Here is a 19,057-nt window from a genome sequence, read left to right on the forward strand (position 1 = left end):
GGTCTCCATACTGATGAGCTCTTCTTAATGCTCGCATAACCTGTTTCCAAACTTTTAAATTCAACTGGTTATGACCAGTAGGTTGAAACCAGTAACAATGTTTACGAATCCCCGCAAACAATTCATCAAAAGATTCTTGTTTCACTTTCACTCCAGAACTCCGTAGTAACTGTTTTAGGAGTCTAATGTATTGACATTCCACTGAGGGAGAATTCCCCATGACTCTACTCTTCCCGGAGGTTTCGCTTTTCTCTTTTAGCGTACAAAAATCCCCTTCGGTCCCGCGTGACCTCGATGCTTACCTTCAGGTCCCTGTTCGGGTGCCAAATGTTGTAGTTTCTTATGTCAGGGCTGAAAGTAAGCTCATCACACGAGATGAATTGTGCAGAAACACAACAGTAGAGGGCTGCTGCTCTCTCAGCCAATAACAGTGCCGTCTCGTCCTGCTGTGGTGACTTTTATTTAAGCATTATCTAAGTTTACATCTTAAGACTTGTTTTCTTAACATTCCAGAAATACCAAAGCAGCCAGATATGCTTTTACTGATTATACAATAAACAATGGGTTTTCTTAAGAACATGCCGTGCTTCGTCCTTGAACCGCAAAAGCAGCACAAGGACATTTCCTTGTGTTCCCATTATTCTGATTATACTGAGGACATTTCATGGATCAGTGCCCAAAGCACTCAGGACTGCTTGCAGTTCTGGCTTTCTCGCACGCACCCAGCTTGCCGTGGGGACTCATGGGTCACGTCTCCTTCCATGTCCTCAGTTATTTCTCTACATGTATATACATGTATATATACATATATATTTAAAGTCCTCTCTCTCTCTCTCTCTCTCTCTCTGGATAACTATCTCTGCTAGAGGTTGAATGGAAAAGGCAAACCCTCACAAAGCATTAATGTATTAACATATTGATTTAAGTCACAGCAGCATCAAGCCCATGGACCAGAAGTCCACTGAGCCACTGCATAAGGTACACAGGTTGTTCCGCCCACACAACACAATCGCAAGTGACACGAAATCAGCGGGTGGCAGGGTTGCGGAGAAGCCAAGGCACCTCCCTGCCCACTCAGACCTCAAGCATCCCTAACTGGCGACGCCGCCCCAGGCTCGGCTTCCCGGGCGGGCTTCGGCACGGCGCAGCCGCACTGGTGCCGCCTTCCCACCAATCTCGACCCTCGACGCGTTCCGTTCGTGCGTGGAGGAGCCGGGCGGGAGGAAAGGCCGCTCCGTGGGCAGGGGGCTGCATCGCGCAGAGCGGCTGGACCGAGCGACGGCGCGGATGGCGGACTCCCAGCTGTTCTGCGTGGCCGAGGAGCGCAGCGGCCACTGCGCAGTGGTGGACGGAAACTTCCTCTACGTGTGGGGGGGCTACGTGGTAAGGGGAAGAGGCGGGACGGGGCGGACTCGCGCCGGGAGCCCGCCCGGCTTCTCGGCCAGAGTGGCCGCCGAGCACCCGCCCACACCCGGCCCCTACGCGGGGGCCGGTCCGCGGACCAGGCCGGCGCGCCCGGTGCCCCCCGCGCCCCGCCCGGCCCTCCGCCATCGGCCGCTCTCCCGCCGCGCCAGGGCTTGACGCCGCGCCGCCGTTGCTTCCACTAGGAAACTAGCCTTCAAACCCCAGTCCGGGGCTCTTCCCACTCTCCAGTTCCCCCGGTCCTCGCAGCTGGCCGATAACCCGGCTTACCCAGCACTCAGTCGGTTACTGCGCGATTGATGATCATTTTTAACTGCTTGCGCAGACTCAAAAAAGCCCACCAAGGATGCCGTGCTATATTATTTTGTAAATATTTACTTATGCCCGCGGCGCGATCCGAAATATCGAAATCACTGAAGCATTTAAGTGTTTCTAAGTAATTTTTAGTGGCATTCCTTTACCAAGGGGTAATTACGAAATTTTTTCGAGTCTCAAAACAGACTTGTATTAGCAACAATATACTTAAGAGTATTATGCTTTAAAATTCTCACTACAGTGGAGGTTTGTATATGTGTATTTGTTTTGTCTCTATAATCGTAGGATAATAGAATCAAGGATTCTAGAGATGGAAAACAACCCCTTTAGTTTACAGATTAAAAAAAAAGAAAAGCGAGCCATCTGGAGTTCTACTGGATGTAGAACCTACATTTTTCTGACTGACTCGATGCTATTATGTGACAGATGTAACATGACTGAATCGCTCACTGAAATAAAGAACATACTGTATATGTTAAATGATTCTCAGATCCAAGTTGGTTTTTGTTGTTGTTTTGTTTGTGTGTTTATTTTTAATTTGATTCAGTATCAGGATGAGAAAATCAGAACTCACATTTGAGTGCCTACTATACGTGGCATGTGCTAGGAAATCTCATATCCCTAATCTTGTATAATCCTTACCGTATCTTGTAAGGTAAGTAATGTCCCCATTTTAAAAATAAGGAAGATGAATCAGTAAGAGTAAATAATTTGAATGACCGTTTGACCTCAAGGGCAGCAGATTCCAACATAGGTATATTGGATTTCCAAAGGCTATTTTTTCTATGATAAACATAAATTAGGTGACTATGCTCTCTTAAGGTCTAATATTTCCACCATTTGTTCTTGATGAAAAAGTAGTCTATACATAATGATGGTTTTTGCAGAAGAAATATTTTGATTGTTTTTGAGCTCTGCCACTTGAAGATGTACAGGTGTCAAACTTCATCTGCTATATTGGTTCTTAATATTGTAAAAGTTAAATGAAAAAAAAAACTCACTTAAAATAGTAATCTGTAATATCTTATATCTTGTGACAGTATAGATTTCTGTTAAGCCCATAACTGAAATGTCTGAATTTTTTATATCTCATTTTAATCTTGAAAATTGTGTAATTGATAAGATTTCAGGTCTTCAGGTGGCAGTGAATACAAATACTTCCTACTACTGATTGATCCAATGAGTAAATGCTGTATGAGCCACCCTGGAAAGCACCACACAGATTGAGATCAAGTCTACTACTTTTTAAATTCCAGGGATTGTCAGCGCTTAAAATATGTCTAAGGCATAAGCGGAAGGAAAGGGAGAGTAGGAGGCAGAAAAGAAGACGTGGCATATCGTGAGAAAAAATAGAATCCTTCCCACAATTGTTTTATTCAGATCCTTCTGAACAGCGAAAAGACCCTGGAATCTGGAGGTAATCCAGTAGTCAGCAGTTAAGAATAATGGTCAGATGATTCCACATTGTATGTTCCAAGCACAATTTTCCTCCTCATTAACACAATGTGTGTTAAAATTGACAAATGTATATCCTAAAACTTGAATGGCCAATATATATCTGTCTAAATTACTTATTACTCTATCGTTGAGCATTTTCTAAAGGACTTTGTATCTGAAAACAGCCCTACCTCTAGAGGTAAGAGCAGCAAAGCTGAAAAAAGTAAGTAGTAAATTATAATTGGTGCCAGAATATTCTCTTGCTCCTGGTTCTTCCATATCCTTTCCACATTACTGAAATTCATACAAACTTTAGTATTGCAACTAGGAGCATTTAAAAGTTGTGAGTAGTTTTTTCCAAATTTTGGAGGAGAAGCACAGGGTTTTAGCATCCTTACAGATGATATGCTTTCTTCTTACTGTTTAATCGTATGAACAGTTTTATTTCCCTAACACAATTGATATTAATACATTTTGCCCTAAACTTTTCCTTATAGAAGCTAGCAGCTGAATCTGTTTAACTATATATTTCTGTTTTGAATAGGACTTAAAGGGAAGAAGAATCAATTTAGAAAATGTCTGAAAAGAATGAAGGTTTATACTACCAGATATTAAAACATATTATGATACTTTTAAATCAGTGGTCCTGATGCACGCTGAGAAAGCATGATGGAATGGAGAAGAAATAACATAAACAGCCAAGCATATAAGAGTATTTTGTATATAAAAGGTAGCATTTCAATTCTGGAAAAACAATTGCTTATTCAATAAATGGTCCTGGGGCAGCTGGAGGAAAATGATAGTGGAGTTTTAGGATTGACAAATGTAGAGAAGTTAAGCTATATGATACCAAAGAAAATATGTGACTCTTGTAAAATCTTGAGTTGGGAAAAGAAAAACTGAATTGGGAAAAAACTATAAGGGAAAAGGATTGGTAGACCAAAAATTTTTTTAATGTAAGTGAAAATTGTTTAATCATCTTAGAGCAGTCAAGATCAAAGTTTTAAAAAATTAAGATCTGTGCTTTTTAAACACCATAAAGTAAGAAGGCAAATGACAAACTGGGGGAGGTGTTTGCAACATTTATGATAGACAAAGGTCCTGTAAAATTAAAAATGAATATTTCCCTTGAAAAATGAGCAATGGATATGCACAGCAGTTTACAAAAGGAGAAATCAAAATAGAATATGAATCAAAGAAACCCAGCTGAAAATAGTGAATTTTTTCTTTTCCAATTTGCAAATATTAAAAAGAATTTTTGAGAAGAGCATGGGGAAATGAATTACTCATGCACTGGTAACCTTTTCTGAAGAGAAATTTAGCAATGTGTATGAAAATCCTTAAGTGTGTATTTCTTTAACTTAATAGTTCGTTTTATATATTCATAGATGGTGACACAGACCATCCATATTACGTGGAAGACATTTATTCTTTTTAGATGCCCAGCATTTGAACCCCCTTCCTCTTGTAGTGTCCCCCACTAAGCGAGTCTTGTTGGAGTATTTATTTTAGTTGTCTGAGTACCTCCTACCTACCTTCATAGAATGTATATTCTATAAAGAAGGGGGTTTTGTTCCCTATTGTGTCTCCAGTGTCCAGAATTGGGCATAGCTCATGGTAGGTGCCCAATATAAAAGAACCTGAGTGCCAGGTATTTTTCAGCTTCCCTTGCAGCTAGGTTGTGAGCAAGTAACTTGGATGCTGTTTGTTAGATGTATGTGTGCTAGATTTGGGCTCAGGAATAAACCTGTAAAAGTCAGGACCTGAAGAGGATTCTTAGCGAGCAGTAGAAGTTGTAGGAAGATAAGGTCCCTGGCAAAAGGCAGTGCGACAAGCTGCAGTGTGATGCTCACCGTGGCTGGGGCAGTTCGTGCATCAGACTGGTTCTCTGGAAGGGTTTCAGGCCTTGCTCCTCTCTACATAGATCAGAGGCTGGTTCTCCAGCTTCCCTGATGATTCCGTGAGCTACCTAATATTAATTTCTTAAAGTTTTATTCTTTAATTTAAAAATTTGAAACGTATGTACAAAAGAGTATGTAAAATAACTGTCGTGTTTAACTTCCAGATTAAAAAATCAGCTAGAATCAGTACCTTAGAAACCTCCTGTTTATCCTTCACTGATTATATTTTTCCTCCCACCCTCACAGGGTACCACTATCTTGATTTCTTATTAATTACTATTTTCTTTATAGTTTTATCACACATGTATCTGTCTCTCAACAATATATTATTTGGCTTTTGAATCAGAGCATGTGTTTTCTTTCATGACTTAATTCTTCTAGTTAACATTATGTTTTTTAGATTCACACATTACTTGTATTCAGCTGGTGTGCACTTGCATGGCTGTACCTGTGTTTACTTGGTGTTTATTCTGCTTGGTTAGTTTCTGTGCTGCCCAGTTATTAAATATTTTGAAAATCATCCCTGGATGCATTCATCTGATGTGTGTCCTGTATAATATTCTATTGTGTGAATTTACGGCAATTTCCTTATCTATTCCACTATGGATGAATACTTGAATGCTTCAGGGTTTTTTTGGGTTGTAAGCAATGCTACATTGAGCATTCTTGGTAACATATCTCCTGTTATACACGCAGCAGAACATGTACACTCCCTAGGGCATATACCAAGGAATGGAATGCTGGGTTGCCTGGTGCACACATCTCCACATTTACCTGGGAATGTCAGTGTTGCCAAAATATTTGTATCAATCTACACTACCACCAGCCCCCTCCTTGCTCCACATCCTTGACAACATTTGATGCCATCTGGCCTTAAAGTTTTTGCCAATCCAGTGAGTGTGACATGATATTTCATTGTGGTTTTTGTTTACTTTCCATGATTACAGTGGAATGTATTTTCATAGCCTTATGAACTATTTGTGTTTTCTCTTCTGTAAAAATGCTGGTTCCTGTCTTTTGCTCTTTTGTCTATTGAGTTGTCTTTTACTGATTTATAGGAATACTTTAATTATATAGTTGTATGAGTTGAATATGCCTTCTTAGTTTGTAGCTTATCTTTGCACTTTCTTGATGATTATCCTTTGTTTAACAGAAGGTTTTAATTTTAATATAATTTCAGTCTTTTCCTTAACGCTTTGTGCTTTCTGCATCTTAAGAAATCTTTCCCATTATGGAGATCATAAAGTCTCCTGTATTGTCTTCTAAATGATTTTTGGTTTTGCCTTCCATGTTTAAATCTTTTTTTCTTAAATCTGAATTTTTTATTTGGTTGGTTTAAGGTAGGGATCCAATTTCATTATATTTTCAGTGTGGATAACCAGTTGTTCTTGTGTCATATATTAAATAGTCCCCTCTTTCCCTACTAACATGCAAACTCAGTCTGTTACACATCAAGTTTCCATGTATGTGTGGTCTGTTTCTAAGTTCTTTATTCTGTGCAGTTTGTCTGTTTATTTATTCTTGTGGCAGAACCTCAGTATCTAAATTACAATGGCTTTACTAGAAGTCTAAATGTTGGGTGGTAAAAGCCCCATCCCCACCCTATCTTGTTCTTGTTCTTCAGGAATAGTTTGGTTATTTAGGGCCTTTTGTTCTTTTGTATGAATTTTCTTTACTATTTTTCAATAATAGTAAAATATATAAAACATTTAATTTGCCATTTTAACCAGGTGACTGTACAGTTCGGTGGCATTAATTACATTCACAATGTTGTGCAGTGTTACCACTATCTAGTTCCAAAACTCTTCATTACTCCAAACAGAAACTCTCCCTCCTTCCTTACCCCAGTCCCTGCTAACTTCTAATCATTCTGTCTTTATGTATTTGCATTTTCCTAGATATTTCATATAAGTGGAATCATACAATATTTGTCTTTTTGAGTCTGGCTTATTTTATTTAGCATAATATTTTCAAGGTTCGCTGTGTTGCAGTATGTATCAGAACTTCCTTCGTTTTTATGGTGAATACGATTACACTGTATGCATATACCACATTTTGTTTATCCGTTCATCTGTTGTTGGGACACTTGGGTTGTTGCCACCTTTTGTGTATTGTGAATAGTCCTGATATGAATATTGGCATACAAGTATCTGAGCCCCTATTTTTTATTCTTTTGGGTACCTAGGAGTGGAATTCCTGGGTCAAATGGTTATTCTACATTCAACTTTTAGAACTGCTAAATTGTTTTCCACAGTGCTTCCTCATTTGTATAAACTTTAGAATCAGATTGTCAAATAAAGTACCATATTGAGATTTTATGTTACTGTACTCAATCTTAGATCATTTGAGGACGATAAACATGTTATGAAATTGAGACTTCAAATCCAGGTGTATAGTATGTCTCTCTATGCCAGACTTTTTGATGTCTTTCAATAGCGTTTTATAGTATCTTCATAGGGATCTTGTATATCTTTTGTTGGGTTTATTCTTGGCTTCTTTGTATTTTTTATTGTTTTTTAAAAACTAAATTTCTTTACAAAAATTAAATTTCTTGATTGTTGCTGGTGTTTTGAAATGCAGTTGACTTGAATATTTTTGATTCTGGCAAGCTTTCTTATATTAATTTTCAAAATTCATCTGTTAATTATATTTTTATTTTCTATATAGAGTTATGTCATCTACAGATGATGACAGTTTTGTTTCTTGCATCCCAATCTTTATTCCTTTTTATTTCCTTTTCTTTACTACACTGGTGGACCTGAAGTACAGTGTTAAATAGAAGCCAATTTTTCTTGGTCCTAATCTCAGAGTGATTGTTTTCAACTATTAACCATTAAGTTTGATGATTGCTTTAGGGTTTTGCTTGTTTGTTTGTTTGTAGATGGCCTTTTTCAAATTAATGACATGCCCTTTTACCCGATTTTCAATTTATGAATGTTGAGTTTTCAAGAGTGATTTTTTTGCATCATACTGAGATAATTGTTTTTTCTTCTTTGATCTCTTGATATGATGACTTATACAAAAAATAAGTAATATTTGTAATATTAAACCAATGTTCCATTCCTTGGATTAAGTACAAATTAGTGTAATATATTACCCTTTTTATACATCACTGGATCCTAGTTACTAATTACTTTTTTAGCAATTTTACATCTATGTTCAAAAGTGGATTGGGTAGTGTTCCTTCTTTTATATTCTGGAATAGATTTTTTGGAAGATTGAATTACTTGTTCTTTGAGTGTTTGTAAGAACTCATCTTTAAAGCCATCTGGGTTTGGTACTTTGTGGAGGAGGTTTTAAATCTCTGATTCAATCTATTTAAAGCTGTGGGATTATTCACATTTTCCATTTTTTCTTGAGTCAAGTTTCCTCACTCCCACCTCCAGCCCCAGGAGTCTATCCATTTCATTTAGGTTTTAAAATTTATTGGCATAAACTCAAGTTGTTCATAATACTATTTATTCTTTGTAGTAGCTATAGATATGGCCCGTTTTTCATTCCTAGAATTGTCAAGTGGTGCCTTCCTTTCCTCCCCGCCATCCACCTTGAATAGTCTTGCCACATGTTTATCAGCCTTCAGAAACACCAAGTTTTGGTCTACTTGATCCTCTCTGTTGTGTTTTTAAATTTTTCATTAATATCTGCTCCTTCTTATTTCTTCCTACTTTCTATGGGTTTATTATGCTGTTATTTCTTGAATTTCTGACATTGGATGCTCAACTTACTCTTTTTGAGCCTTTTTAATTCTTTAATGTCAGTATATAAAGCTATACATTTTCTTCTAAGTACCTCTTTAGCTGTATTCCTCAAGTTTTGATAAGCAGTATTTTGTCATTTTAGTTCTAATATTTTATACTTTCCATCATTATTTATTATTTGACCCATAAGTTGTTTAGGAAAATAATTTAAATTTCTAACAATATGCTATTTTTATAGTTACCTTTCTGTTATTAATGTCTAACTTAATTGTGTTAATATTCAGAGAGTGTGGTCTCTACTTATCTAATACCAGTCCTTTGGAATATGTTGAGGCTTGCTTTAAGGACTAGCATGTAATCAGTTTTCATAAATATACTCTTTGTTCTCATTAAGAATATATATTCTAATTATATATGTGCATATACATGCATGTATATGTATATATATACACAAACACTTCACGGGAGTGTTTTATATGTGTGCATTTTATTAATCTTGCTAGTTGTGTTCAAATCTCCTGTATCCTTTTTTTATTATTTTACTTCCTGTTCTATCAATTACTGTAACAGGTATTAAAATTAAAAAACTCCCACTCTAACTGTAGATTTGTTAGTTTCCCCTTATGATCCTGTCAGATTTTACTTTATATATATATCTTTAGGCTACCTTTTTGGGTGTATATGAATTCAGAATTGTTATAGCTTTCTGGTTAATAGAACATTTTATAATTTGGTAATGCTCCTCTATCTGTAGTAATGTTATTTGTCTTAAAATCTATTTTGCTGGTGTTAATATGGCTACGCTAGTTTTCTTTTGGTTAGTATTTGCACGGCATATCTTCTGATGGAAACTTGGTGTATCTTTATATTTTAGATATGTCTTATAACCTGAAAATAGCTGGATTTTATTTTTATCTAGTCTGACATATCTAGAGAGTTTAGCCTATTTCTACTGAAAGTAATTCTGATACACTTTTTTCATCAGATGTGTTTTATATTTGCCACCCTTCATTTCTCCTCCTCCTCCTTCTTTAACTTTGTCATTTTGAAAATTTTTTGGGTTTTTTGTTATCTTTCCATTTTTTTCTCTTTGCTTGTAAAGAAATTAGGTGATTTATTTCTAGTCATCTAGTAGATACTCTATTTCAGCACGAATGCTTCACAAAGTTCCAAGTTAATAATTTTACTTCTTTCCACAGGGTTCAAATACTTCACAAGCTTTCAAATCTGAGCACCCTCTTCTCTAGTTAGTCCTATCCTGTTCCCCGCAGCCCCCGCCTTAAATTAGGCATCAGGAAAAGCTTAGCCTTTTTTATGTTTAACTCTACCCACACACTTTACCAGTATCTTGTCACACTATTGCTTGTTGCATTTCAGATGTTTAATTTTGATCATTTGTCTTTTGCCAGAAGTAAAACATCTATTAGAATTTCTTAAAGTGAGGGTCTGTTATTGGCCAGCTGTCTCAGTTTTTGTTTGAAAATGTCTTTATTTTACCTCGGTTCTTAAAAGATATTTTTACTGAGTATAGAATTCTAGGTGGACCGTTACTTTCATTAAGCACATTGGCTAATATGATTTATTCTTGAGTTGTTGGCTAATGAGAAGTCAGTCATTAGTTGCCATTCATTTGGAGATGATCTTCTTTTCTCTGGCAGCTTTTAAGAGTGTATCTTTTTCTTTGATATACAGTTTTACTATGATGTATCTAGGTATGGATTTCTGTTTATTTACCCTGCTTGGAACTTGTTAGGACTTCCTAGATCTCAGGATTGATGACTTTCAACAATTTTGCAAAACTCTCAGGCTTTGTCTCTTCAAATACTGCCTCTTCCTCATTCTCTCTATTAGATCCTAATGTAATTCTGATTAGACTTAGTTCTTCTCTCTCTTCCTCCATGTCTCTTCTTTTTTATATATTCCATCTCTCTGGGCTATGTTTCTGGATGAATCAGTTCACTAGTTCTCTTTCTTTAGGGTGACCTTGACAAAAGCAGTTTTAGTGGAATGAGTCTGGATTGATTAGTCTGGACTGATGAAATAATGAGAGGTGAAGCAATGAAGACTTCTACTATAGTTAACTCAGCATGGAAATTTTGTTGTGAAGGGAGCAGAGAAATAAGAGAAAGAGTTATGGGAGAGTTGGGTTTTTTGTTTTTTTTTTTAAAGATGAGTTATACTAAGGCATGTTTAGATATTGACAGGAGTGATCTGGTAGAGAAGGAAACTTGATGATGTAGAAGAGAAGGGATAATTTAGGAGTGAAATTGCTGAGAAAGTAAGAAGGAAACTGAAAGAAGACTGGAGCACAATGACTAAAGGCAAGAAGAACTTTGGAGGGATAGCAGGTACCATATAGCACAGAATCATAAGGATTTTAGACTATCCTGAGAGCAACAGGGAAGCATGGAAGGGACTTAAGCAGAATAGTAACAGGATCCATTTTCATACTATTTCTGTTGTAATGGTGTATGCGTGAGCCTTCTAGAGCCTGATGCCATTAAACTTTAGAATCAAGCAATTATAATCTCCCTTTCTTAACAGTTATTTACTTAGCCATGTAATATGGTTTCCTCAGTCAGACATGAGTGGAAATTTCCTTGGAATTAATATGATGGTTTTCTGCTGTGTGTGTGAGAGAGAGAGAGAGTGTGCATGTGAGACAGAGAGTGTGTTTGAGAGAGAGAGAGAGAGACAGAGGCGTAGACAGACCTGGTAGCCAAGATAGTATTTTAAAAATTTAACTAACATAGCAATGAGGAAATTAGCTAACTCTGTTTAGCATGTTAATAATTTATGCATCATATGGTCTTAGAAATTCTTAAACTGACATCTTTTACAACTAGCTATTTTTGAGTTACTTTATAGATTCTAAGTAATCATGATAGATTTATGTAAGGATTTGTTTTAAACCCTAAGTTTTAAAACTTAACATAAAGAAAATTATTATTCTAATTTTTCTTTTCATCATAAATATCAGAATGTACTATTCTGTTTATGTTATCAGCTTCTTTAGAGATTATTCAGATTCTGAGTTGTCATTTTGACTAGCTAAATTTATCTTGATCCTTAGATTCTATATTTAATGAATATCTAACACTATGCTTGCACATAGTAGGCACTCAAAAAATATGTTTAGTGAATCAAGGTATGTGATACAGTGCTCTAAATTATACTTTAAGTTTCCTTTCTTAACTCCTTCCCTTCACCCGAAGTATATTGCCCTTTTTTGATACTCCTTTTCTTCCTGGCTTCACATTCTTCAGTATTCTGCTGTAATGTTATTGTTTTGCTATTTTCTCTTACTTGAAATTCCTTGTAAGGTTTAACTACCCTGAGTCTTTTCTTGAGACTCACGTACTTGCTATTTTGTATTCTAACCCTTATTGTTTGCCCACTTTCTCTTAGAAAATGTCTCCCTTCCCCTTCTCTCTCTCTTTTTTTTTTTTTTTTTTTTTTTTTGCGGTACGCGGGCCTCTCACTGTTGTGGCCTCTCCCGTTGCGGAGCACAGGCTCTGGACGCGCAGGCTCAGCGGCCACGGCTCACGAGCCCAGCCGCTCCGCGGCATGTGGGATCTTCCCGGACCGGGGCACGAACCCGTGTCCCCTGCATCGGCAGGCGGACTCTCAACCACTGCGCCACCAGGGAAGCCCCTCCCCTTCTCTTTTGATCTATCTTTATTTCTGTTGAAAAAGTCATCTTTGAGGCTGTTATGGTTTTGTGTTTTGTACTATTTCCATTGCAGTTTTCCCATCCTGAGGAACTATTTAGCTGTTACTTTGTAATTAATAAACATAATTTTATGTATTCTGTGTTTTTAGTCTATTGAAGACAATGAAGTATATTTGCCTAATGATGAGATTTGGACCTATGAGATTGATAGTGGGTTGTGGTAAGTAACTTTAAATTGCAGAATGTCCAGTCTTAATATCTGTTATAACTGCTGTCATAGCCCACAGGGAGTCTGAGACTATACTTAGAACGTGCTGCAACATTATATTGTCTCCCTTTCCTTTTCTTTCAATGCTTTATTCTCTCTGGCTGTTTCTTTCCCCAACTTGCTTCCTCTCTCTCCATTCTTTGTCCTCTACTATTCCTCTCAAGACTAAGGCTGTTTCTGAAGACTTTGCTTTGTTCTACTAACTAATTCCCAATTCTGGTGACATGTGAAGATTTTGTAACTTTTTTTTCCCCAGTAGGTTGAAAAATCTTTACCATGGATCTTCTTACAGGTTTTACAGTATTGGCTACCATTACATCTTAATTGTAATTGTCAGTGACAGTTTTCATTGAAAAAGTACTCATGGAATTCAAAGGGAATTTTAATTTGCTTTTCTGGAAAGTTATGGAATTCCACGTTATTCTTGCTGCAGGACGATGCACCTCATGGAAGGAGAACTCCCTACCTCCATGTCAGGAAGTTGCGGTGCTTGCCTTAATGGAAAGCTATACGTTTTTGGAGGATATGATGACAAAGGATACAGCAATCGAGTAATTTCTTTTTTCAATTCAGGAGCGCAGAAAAATGTAATGTTTAATGTGTCACTTCATCTCACAAGTTTACGAATGTATTTTACAAAGAAGACATATGTAGAAAAGCTTGAGCTTATGATGATAAGGTTTTAAAGATAGGGTGAAAATGCAGCATCGTGCTCCTCTCTTCTGCCATGTCTTTCTACTTCAGAATTAACTACGTACTTAGTTGATATTCATAGGGCAAGAGCATGATGGGAAAAGATCCATTTCAGTATTTTTCATATTATCATTTTTGCTTCTAAAACATAGTCCCATTTTCATTAACTCTACAATTCAAATTTTTACCTTTTAAAAATCAGAAAGTAATATTATTAATTTTGGATCACATATCCCTGTGACATATATTTAATTTTCCAATGTCTTGTCTGCTAATGGTGTTCTCCTCTTTTAAAAGCTTTATTTTGTTAATTTGCGAACAAGAGATGGAACCTATGTTTGGGAAAAAATCACCAACTTTGAAGGTCAACCACCCACACCACGTGATAAACTTTCCTGCTGGGTATATAAAGACAGGTAATGCAGCAAGGCCATCTCATTAACTGCACTCAAGTAAGGATTACAGCTTGTGACCAAAATAGAGAAAACTTGAAAGTCTGAAATTTTTTTCAAGATAGTTACAAACTTGTTTTGACACTGATGTTAAAGGCAGTTTTGAACCCTGGATAAGAGCCAGGTCATAAGAGTAAACATGGTGGAAGCAGCTATTTGGTTTTTAAAAATTTGTTACTTTAAAATTTTCTGAATCGTTAATACAGTTACATCGTTCAAAAATCAAAACCATATTAAAAAGGATACAATGAAAAGTCTGGCTCCCACTCCTGTCCCCATCCATCCTGTTCCCACCCTCCACATACACAATTAGCTACTTTTATTAATATCTTTTGTATTTTTATAGCAGTGGTTCTCAAACTTGTCTGCCATAGAAATAATCTGGGGATCTTTTAAAAGCTCTGAAGCCCAGGTGATACCCCAGAACTAATCAAATTACAATCACTGGGGGTATGATTTTTTTAAGCTCCTCAGGTGATTCCAAGTGCAGGCAAGTTTGGGAACAACTGCGATCCCTGTGACTTTATGCAGGTAGAAGCAAATGCATAGGTACGTGTTCTTCTCTTCCTCCTCCTTACACAAATATCAGTGTACTCCGTACACTATTCTGCACCCTGCTGCTTCCTTTTTTTTTTTTTGAGGGGGCCATGCCACACGGCATATGGGAATTGTAGTTCCCCGACCAGGGATCTAACCCACACGCCCTGCATTGGAAGTGCGGTGTCTTAACCACTGGACTTCTTTTTGGTCAACAGTATACCATGGGGAACTTTCATCTTTCTGTATCTCTAGTTAGAAAGCTTGATTTTGTTTTTGTTTTTACAGCTGCATAGTATTCTCCTGTGTGGATATACCAAGTTTATTTAACCTTTCCCATATAGATGGCACAACACTTAGATTAAATGAATATCTTTGTGTATATATACATATGATTGCAGATCTATTTGTTGGATAAAATTCCAGAATTTGATTTCTGGTCAAAGGGTAATACATTCGTAATTGTGATAAATGTTTATTTTGATAGGGTTGCTGTAACAGAGTTCTATAAACTGAATAATTTAAACAACAGAAATGTATTGTCTCATAGTTCTGGAGGCTAGAAGTCTGAGATCAAGGTGTCAGCAGGGTTGGTTCATTCTCTTGGTTTTGAGAAAGAATCTGTTTTATGCCTGTCCCCAGCTTCTGGTGATTTGTTGGCAACCTTTGGTGTGTTGAAGCAACACTCTGATCTCTGCCTTCATAGTCACATAGCATTCTCTCTGTGTGCTTGTCTGTCTCCAAATTTTCCCTTTTTGTAAGAATACCAGTCATATTGGATTAGGACCTACCCTCATGACTTCATTTTAACTTGATTGCCTCTATAAGGACCTTGTCTCTAAATAAGGTCACATTCTTTTTTTATTATTCTTATGTTTTTATTTCTAGAAAATATAATTGTTTTGCCTTCTTAATTGCAGTAATTCCTACTCTGCTTTATTCAATATTCAGTTTATTTTTAAAAATCTCTTTAAACTGCAGGGGGCACTTATAATAATTAAGATGGAGGGTGTTAAGTTTTAAAAGACAATCAGTTTAAATAATACACATTTATATTTTGAATACAAAAGGCAGACATTAAAATTTGACAAAATATTTTATAATTCTCAAAAAGCATATCAGAATTCCACAGGGTAAGAAATAAGATTATCTTGGTCATGAAAAGGTACATAGATCAAAATACTCTCTAGAATATGAGAATTTGGAAAGGAAAATCTTAAACCTTTGAATTGTGGATTAATCAGATTTAAATAGAAACCAACTATGATTATGCTGTTGTTGATTTCTCTGATCCTACAAATTGATAACCATTAGTACTCTGCTTTGAGTAGCCAATAATGTCACATTCTAAATACAGGGGATTAGGACTTCTATATATGAATTTTGTGGGGGACACAATTCAATCCATAACATTGGATTTTGCCAGCTTTTTCTCCAATAAAGTTGTGCTGTTTTGTGTTGTCAGTAATGGAGTGCCTCTTTGTCCACAGCCTTGCCAAGAATTTGCAGGCAAACTTAGATGTTTTGGGCCAAATTGATAGGTGAGATGTGATGCCTCAGTCTTATTTTAATTTTCATATATTTAAGGGCAATTTTTATTTCTTTTTCTCTGAACTGAAAAATAAATCCTTTGCTAATTATTTTTTATTTGATTGTTGGCATTTATAATCTTGACTTCTAGGAGTTATTTATTTATAAAGAGATTAGTGTTTGACTGTGACATATGAAAATATTTTTTCCAGGTTGTCATTTATCTTTTGACTTTGCATAAAGTGTGTTTTGCATGTATTAAACAGCTTCTTAAAGCTGTTATTTAGGTAAATTTATCAATAATTTCTTTTCTGGCTTCTTGACTTTGAGTCAATGCAAAGGTTTTTTCCACTCTAAGATTATAAACTAATTCTCACATATTTTCCTCTAGTACTTTTGTTATTTTTAAAAACATGGGAGGGATTCCCTGGAGGTCCAGTGGTTAGGACTCCACACTGTCACTGCTGAGGGCATGGGTTTGATCCCTGGTTGGGGAACTAAGATCCTGCAAACCGTGTGGCACAGCCAAAAAAAAAAAAGAACCAGTAAAAACCTGTGAATGGTATGAGATATGAATCCAAGTTTATCTTTTATTATTTAGTTTTTAAATTTTATAAATGGTGGTTTGTACCTCTTCATCCCTTCACTATTTCACCCATCCCCCACCCTTCCCCTCTAGCAACCACTAGTTCGTTCTCTGTATCTGTTTTTTCATATTTGTTCTTTGTTTTGATTTTTACATTCTACACATAAGTGAAAACATGCAGTATTTGTTTTTCTCTGATTTATTTCACTTAGCATAATATCCTCTGAGTCCATGCATGTTATCACAAATGGCAAAATTTCATTCCTTTTTATGGCTGAGTAATATTTCTTTGTTTGTGTGTGTGTGTGTGTGTGTGTGTGTGTACATACATACACACCACATCTTCTTTATTCATTCATCTGTTGATGGACACAGGTTGCTTCCATATCTTGGCTATTGTAAATAATGCTGCAATGAACATTGGGTGTATGTATCTTTTTGAATAAGTGTTTTCATTTTATTTGGTTAAATAGGAGTGGCATTGCTGGATAGTCTGGTAGTTCTATTTTTAATTTTTTGAGGAACCTTCATACTGTTTTCTATAGTGGTTGTATCAATTTACATTCCCACCAACAATGCATGAAGGTTTCCTTTTCTCCACATCTGTGCCAACACATGTTATTTCTTGTCCTTTTGATAATAGCCATTCTGACAGGTATAAGGTGACATCTCATTGTGGTTTGGGTTTGCATTTCCCTGACAATTAGTGATACTGAGCATCTTTTCATGTGCCTGTTGGACATCTGTATGTGTTCTTTGGAAAAATGGCTATTTAGGTCTTTTCCCCATTTTTTAACTGGGTTGTTTTTTTTTAACTGATGCTGAGTTGTTTGAGTTCTTTATATATTTTATATATTAGCCCCTAGTGGACATATCATTTGCAAATATCTTCTTCCATTAAGTAGGTTGCCTTTTTGTTTTATTGATGGTTTCTTTTGCTGTGCAAAAGCTTTTTAGTTTGTTGTGGTCCCATTTGCTTATTTTTGCTTTTGTTGCCCTTGCCAGAGGAGACAGATCCAAAAAAATATTGCTAAGGCTGATTTCAAAGAGTGTACTGCCTAAGTTTTCTTCTAAGGGTTTTATAGTATCAAGTCTTATGCTTAAGTCTTTAATGCATTTTGAGTTTATTTTTGTATATAGTATGAGAAAATGGTCTACTTTCATTCTTTTATAAGTAGCTGTAAGTTTTCCCAACATCACTTATTGAAGAGACTGTCTTTTCTCTGTTGTATATTCTTATGTTGTAGATTAACTGAGCATACGTGCATGGGTTTACTTCTGGGCTGTCTCTTCTGTTTCATTGATCTATGTGTCTATTTTTGTACCAGTACCTTACTGTTTTTATAACTGTAGCTTTGTAGTATAGTTTGAAACCAGGGACCATGATACATTTAGCTTTGTTCTTCTTTCTCAAGATTATTTTGGCTATTTGGAGTCTTTTGTGGTTCCATAAAAATTTTAGGATTATTCTAGCTCTGTGAAAAAAATGCCATCAGTATTTTGATAAGGATTGCATTGAATCTGTAGATTGCTTTGGGTAGTATGAACATTTTAACAATATTAATTCTTCCAATCCATGAACATGAAATATCTTTCCACTTATTCATGTCATTGTCAATATCTTTCATCAGTGCCTTATAGTTTTCAGAGTACAGGTCTTTCACCTTTTTGGTTAAATTTATTCCTAGGTATTTTATTCGTTTTGATGCAATTGTAAATGGAATTATTTTCTTGATTTCTGTCTCTGATAGTTCATTATTAGTGTATAGAAATGCAACCGATTTATGTCTATTAATTTTGTGTCCTGTAACTTTATTGAATTCATTTATTAGTTTTTATAGTTTTTTGGTGGACTCTTTAGAGTATTCTATATATACAATCATGTCATCTGCAAATAGTGACAGTTTTATTCCTTCCCTTCCAATTTGGATGCTTTTTATTTCTTTTTCTTCTCTGATTGCTGTGGCTAGGATTTCCAATATTATGTTAAGTAAAAAAGGGGGCATCCTTGTATTGTTCCTGATCTTAGAGGAAATGCTTTCAGCTTTTCACCATTGACTATGATGTTTGCTGTGTGTTTGTCAAAAATGGCCTTTATTGTTGATGTGTGTTCCTTCTCTACCCACTTTGTTGAGAGTTTTTGTCATGAATCGATGTTGGATTTTGTCAAATGCTTTTTCTGTAGCTCTTGAGTTGATTGCATGATTTTTATCCTTCATTTTGTTAGTGTGGTGTGTCATGTTGATTGATTTGTGGATACTGAACCATTCTTGCATTCCTGGGATAAATCCCACTTGATCACTGTGTATGATCCTTTTAACGTATTGTTGAATTCAGTTTGCTAGTGTTTTGTTGAAGATTTGTGTATCTATGTTCACCAGGGATATTAGCCTGTAAGTTTCTTTTTTTGTAGTGTCTTTTTCTGACTTTGGTATCAAGGTAATGCTGGCCTTGTAGAATGGGTTTGGAAACTTTCTCTCCTCTTCAATTTTTTGGAATAGTTTGAGAAGGATAGGAGTTAAATCTTCTTTGAAGGTATGATAGA

General features: G+C 36.1%; 1 protein-coding gene across 2 annotated transcripts in view; it reads left to right on the top strand.

The window, feature by feature from the left end:
• The first annotated feature begins 1,181 nt into the window (after positions 1-1,181).
• KLHDC1 (kelch domain containing 1) overlaps positions 1,182-19,057 on the top strand; it is a 61,471-nt gene continuing 43,595 nt past the window's right edge. The window contains exons 1-5 of one of the 2 annotated variants that reach the window (XM_027111175.1): positions 1,271-1,383; positions 3,719-3,904; positions 12,596-12,666; positions 13,148-13,265; positions 13,705-13,823. In XM_027111175.1, coding sequence (XP_026966976.1) covers positions 13,152-13,265; positions 13,705-13,823 — 233 coding nt within the window. In that variant the 5' untranslated portion in view covers positions 1,271-1,383; positions 3,719-3,904; positions 12,596-12,666; positions 13,148-13,151. Of the gene's footprint in view, positions 1,384-3,718; positions 3,905-12,595; positions 12,667-13,147; positions 13,266-13,704; positions 13,824-19,057 lie in introns of both variants that reach the window. The other variant, XM_027111174.1, reaches the window with a different exon arrangement.

The sequence above is a fragment of the Aethalodelphis obliquidens genome, unplaced genomic scaffold (assembly GCF_003676395.1).
Source record: "Aethalodelphis obliquidens isolate GAN/ISIS:26980383/991018 unplaced genomic scaffold, ASM367639v1 scaffold10, whole genome shotgun sequence".
NCBI classification, from domain to species: Eukaryota; Metazoa; Chordata; class Mammalia; order Artiodactyla; family Delphinidae; genus Aethalodelphis; species Aethalodelphis obliquidens.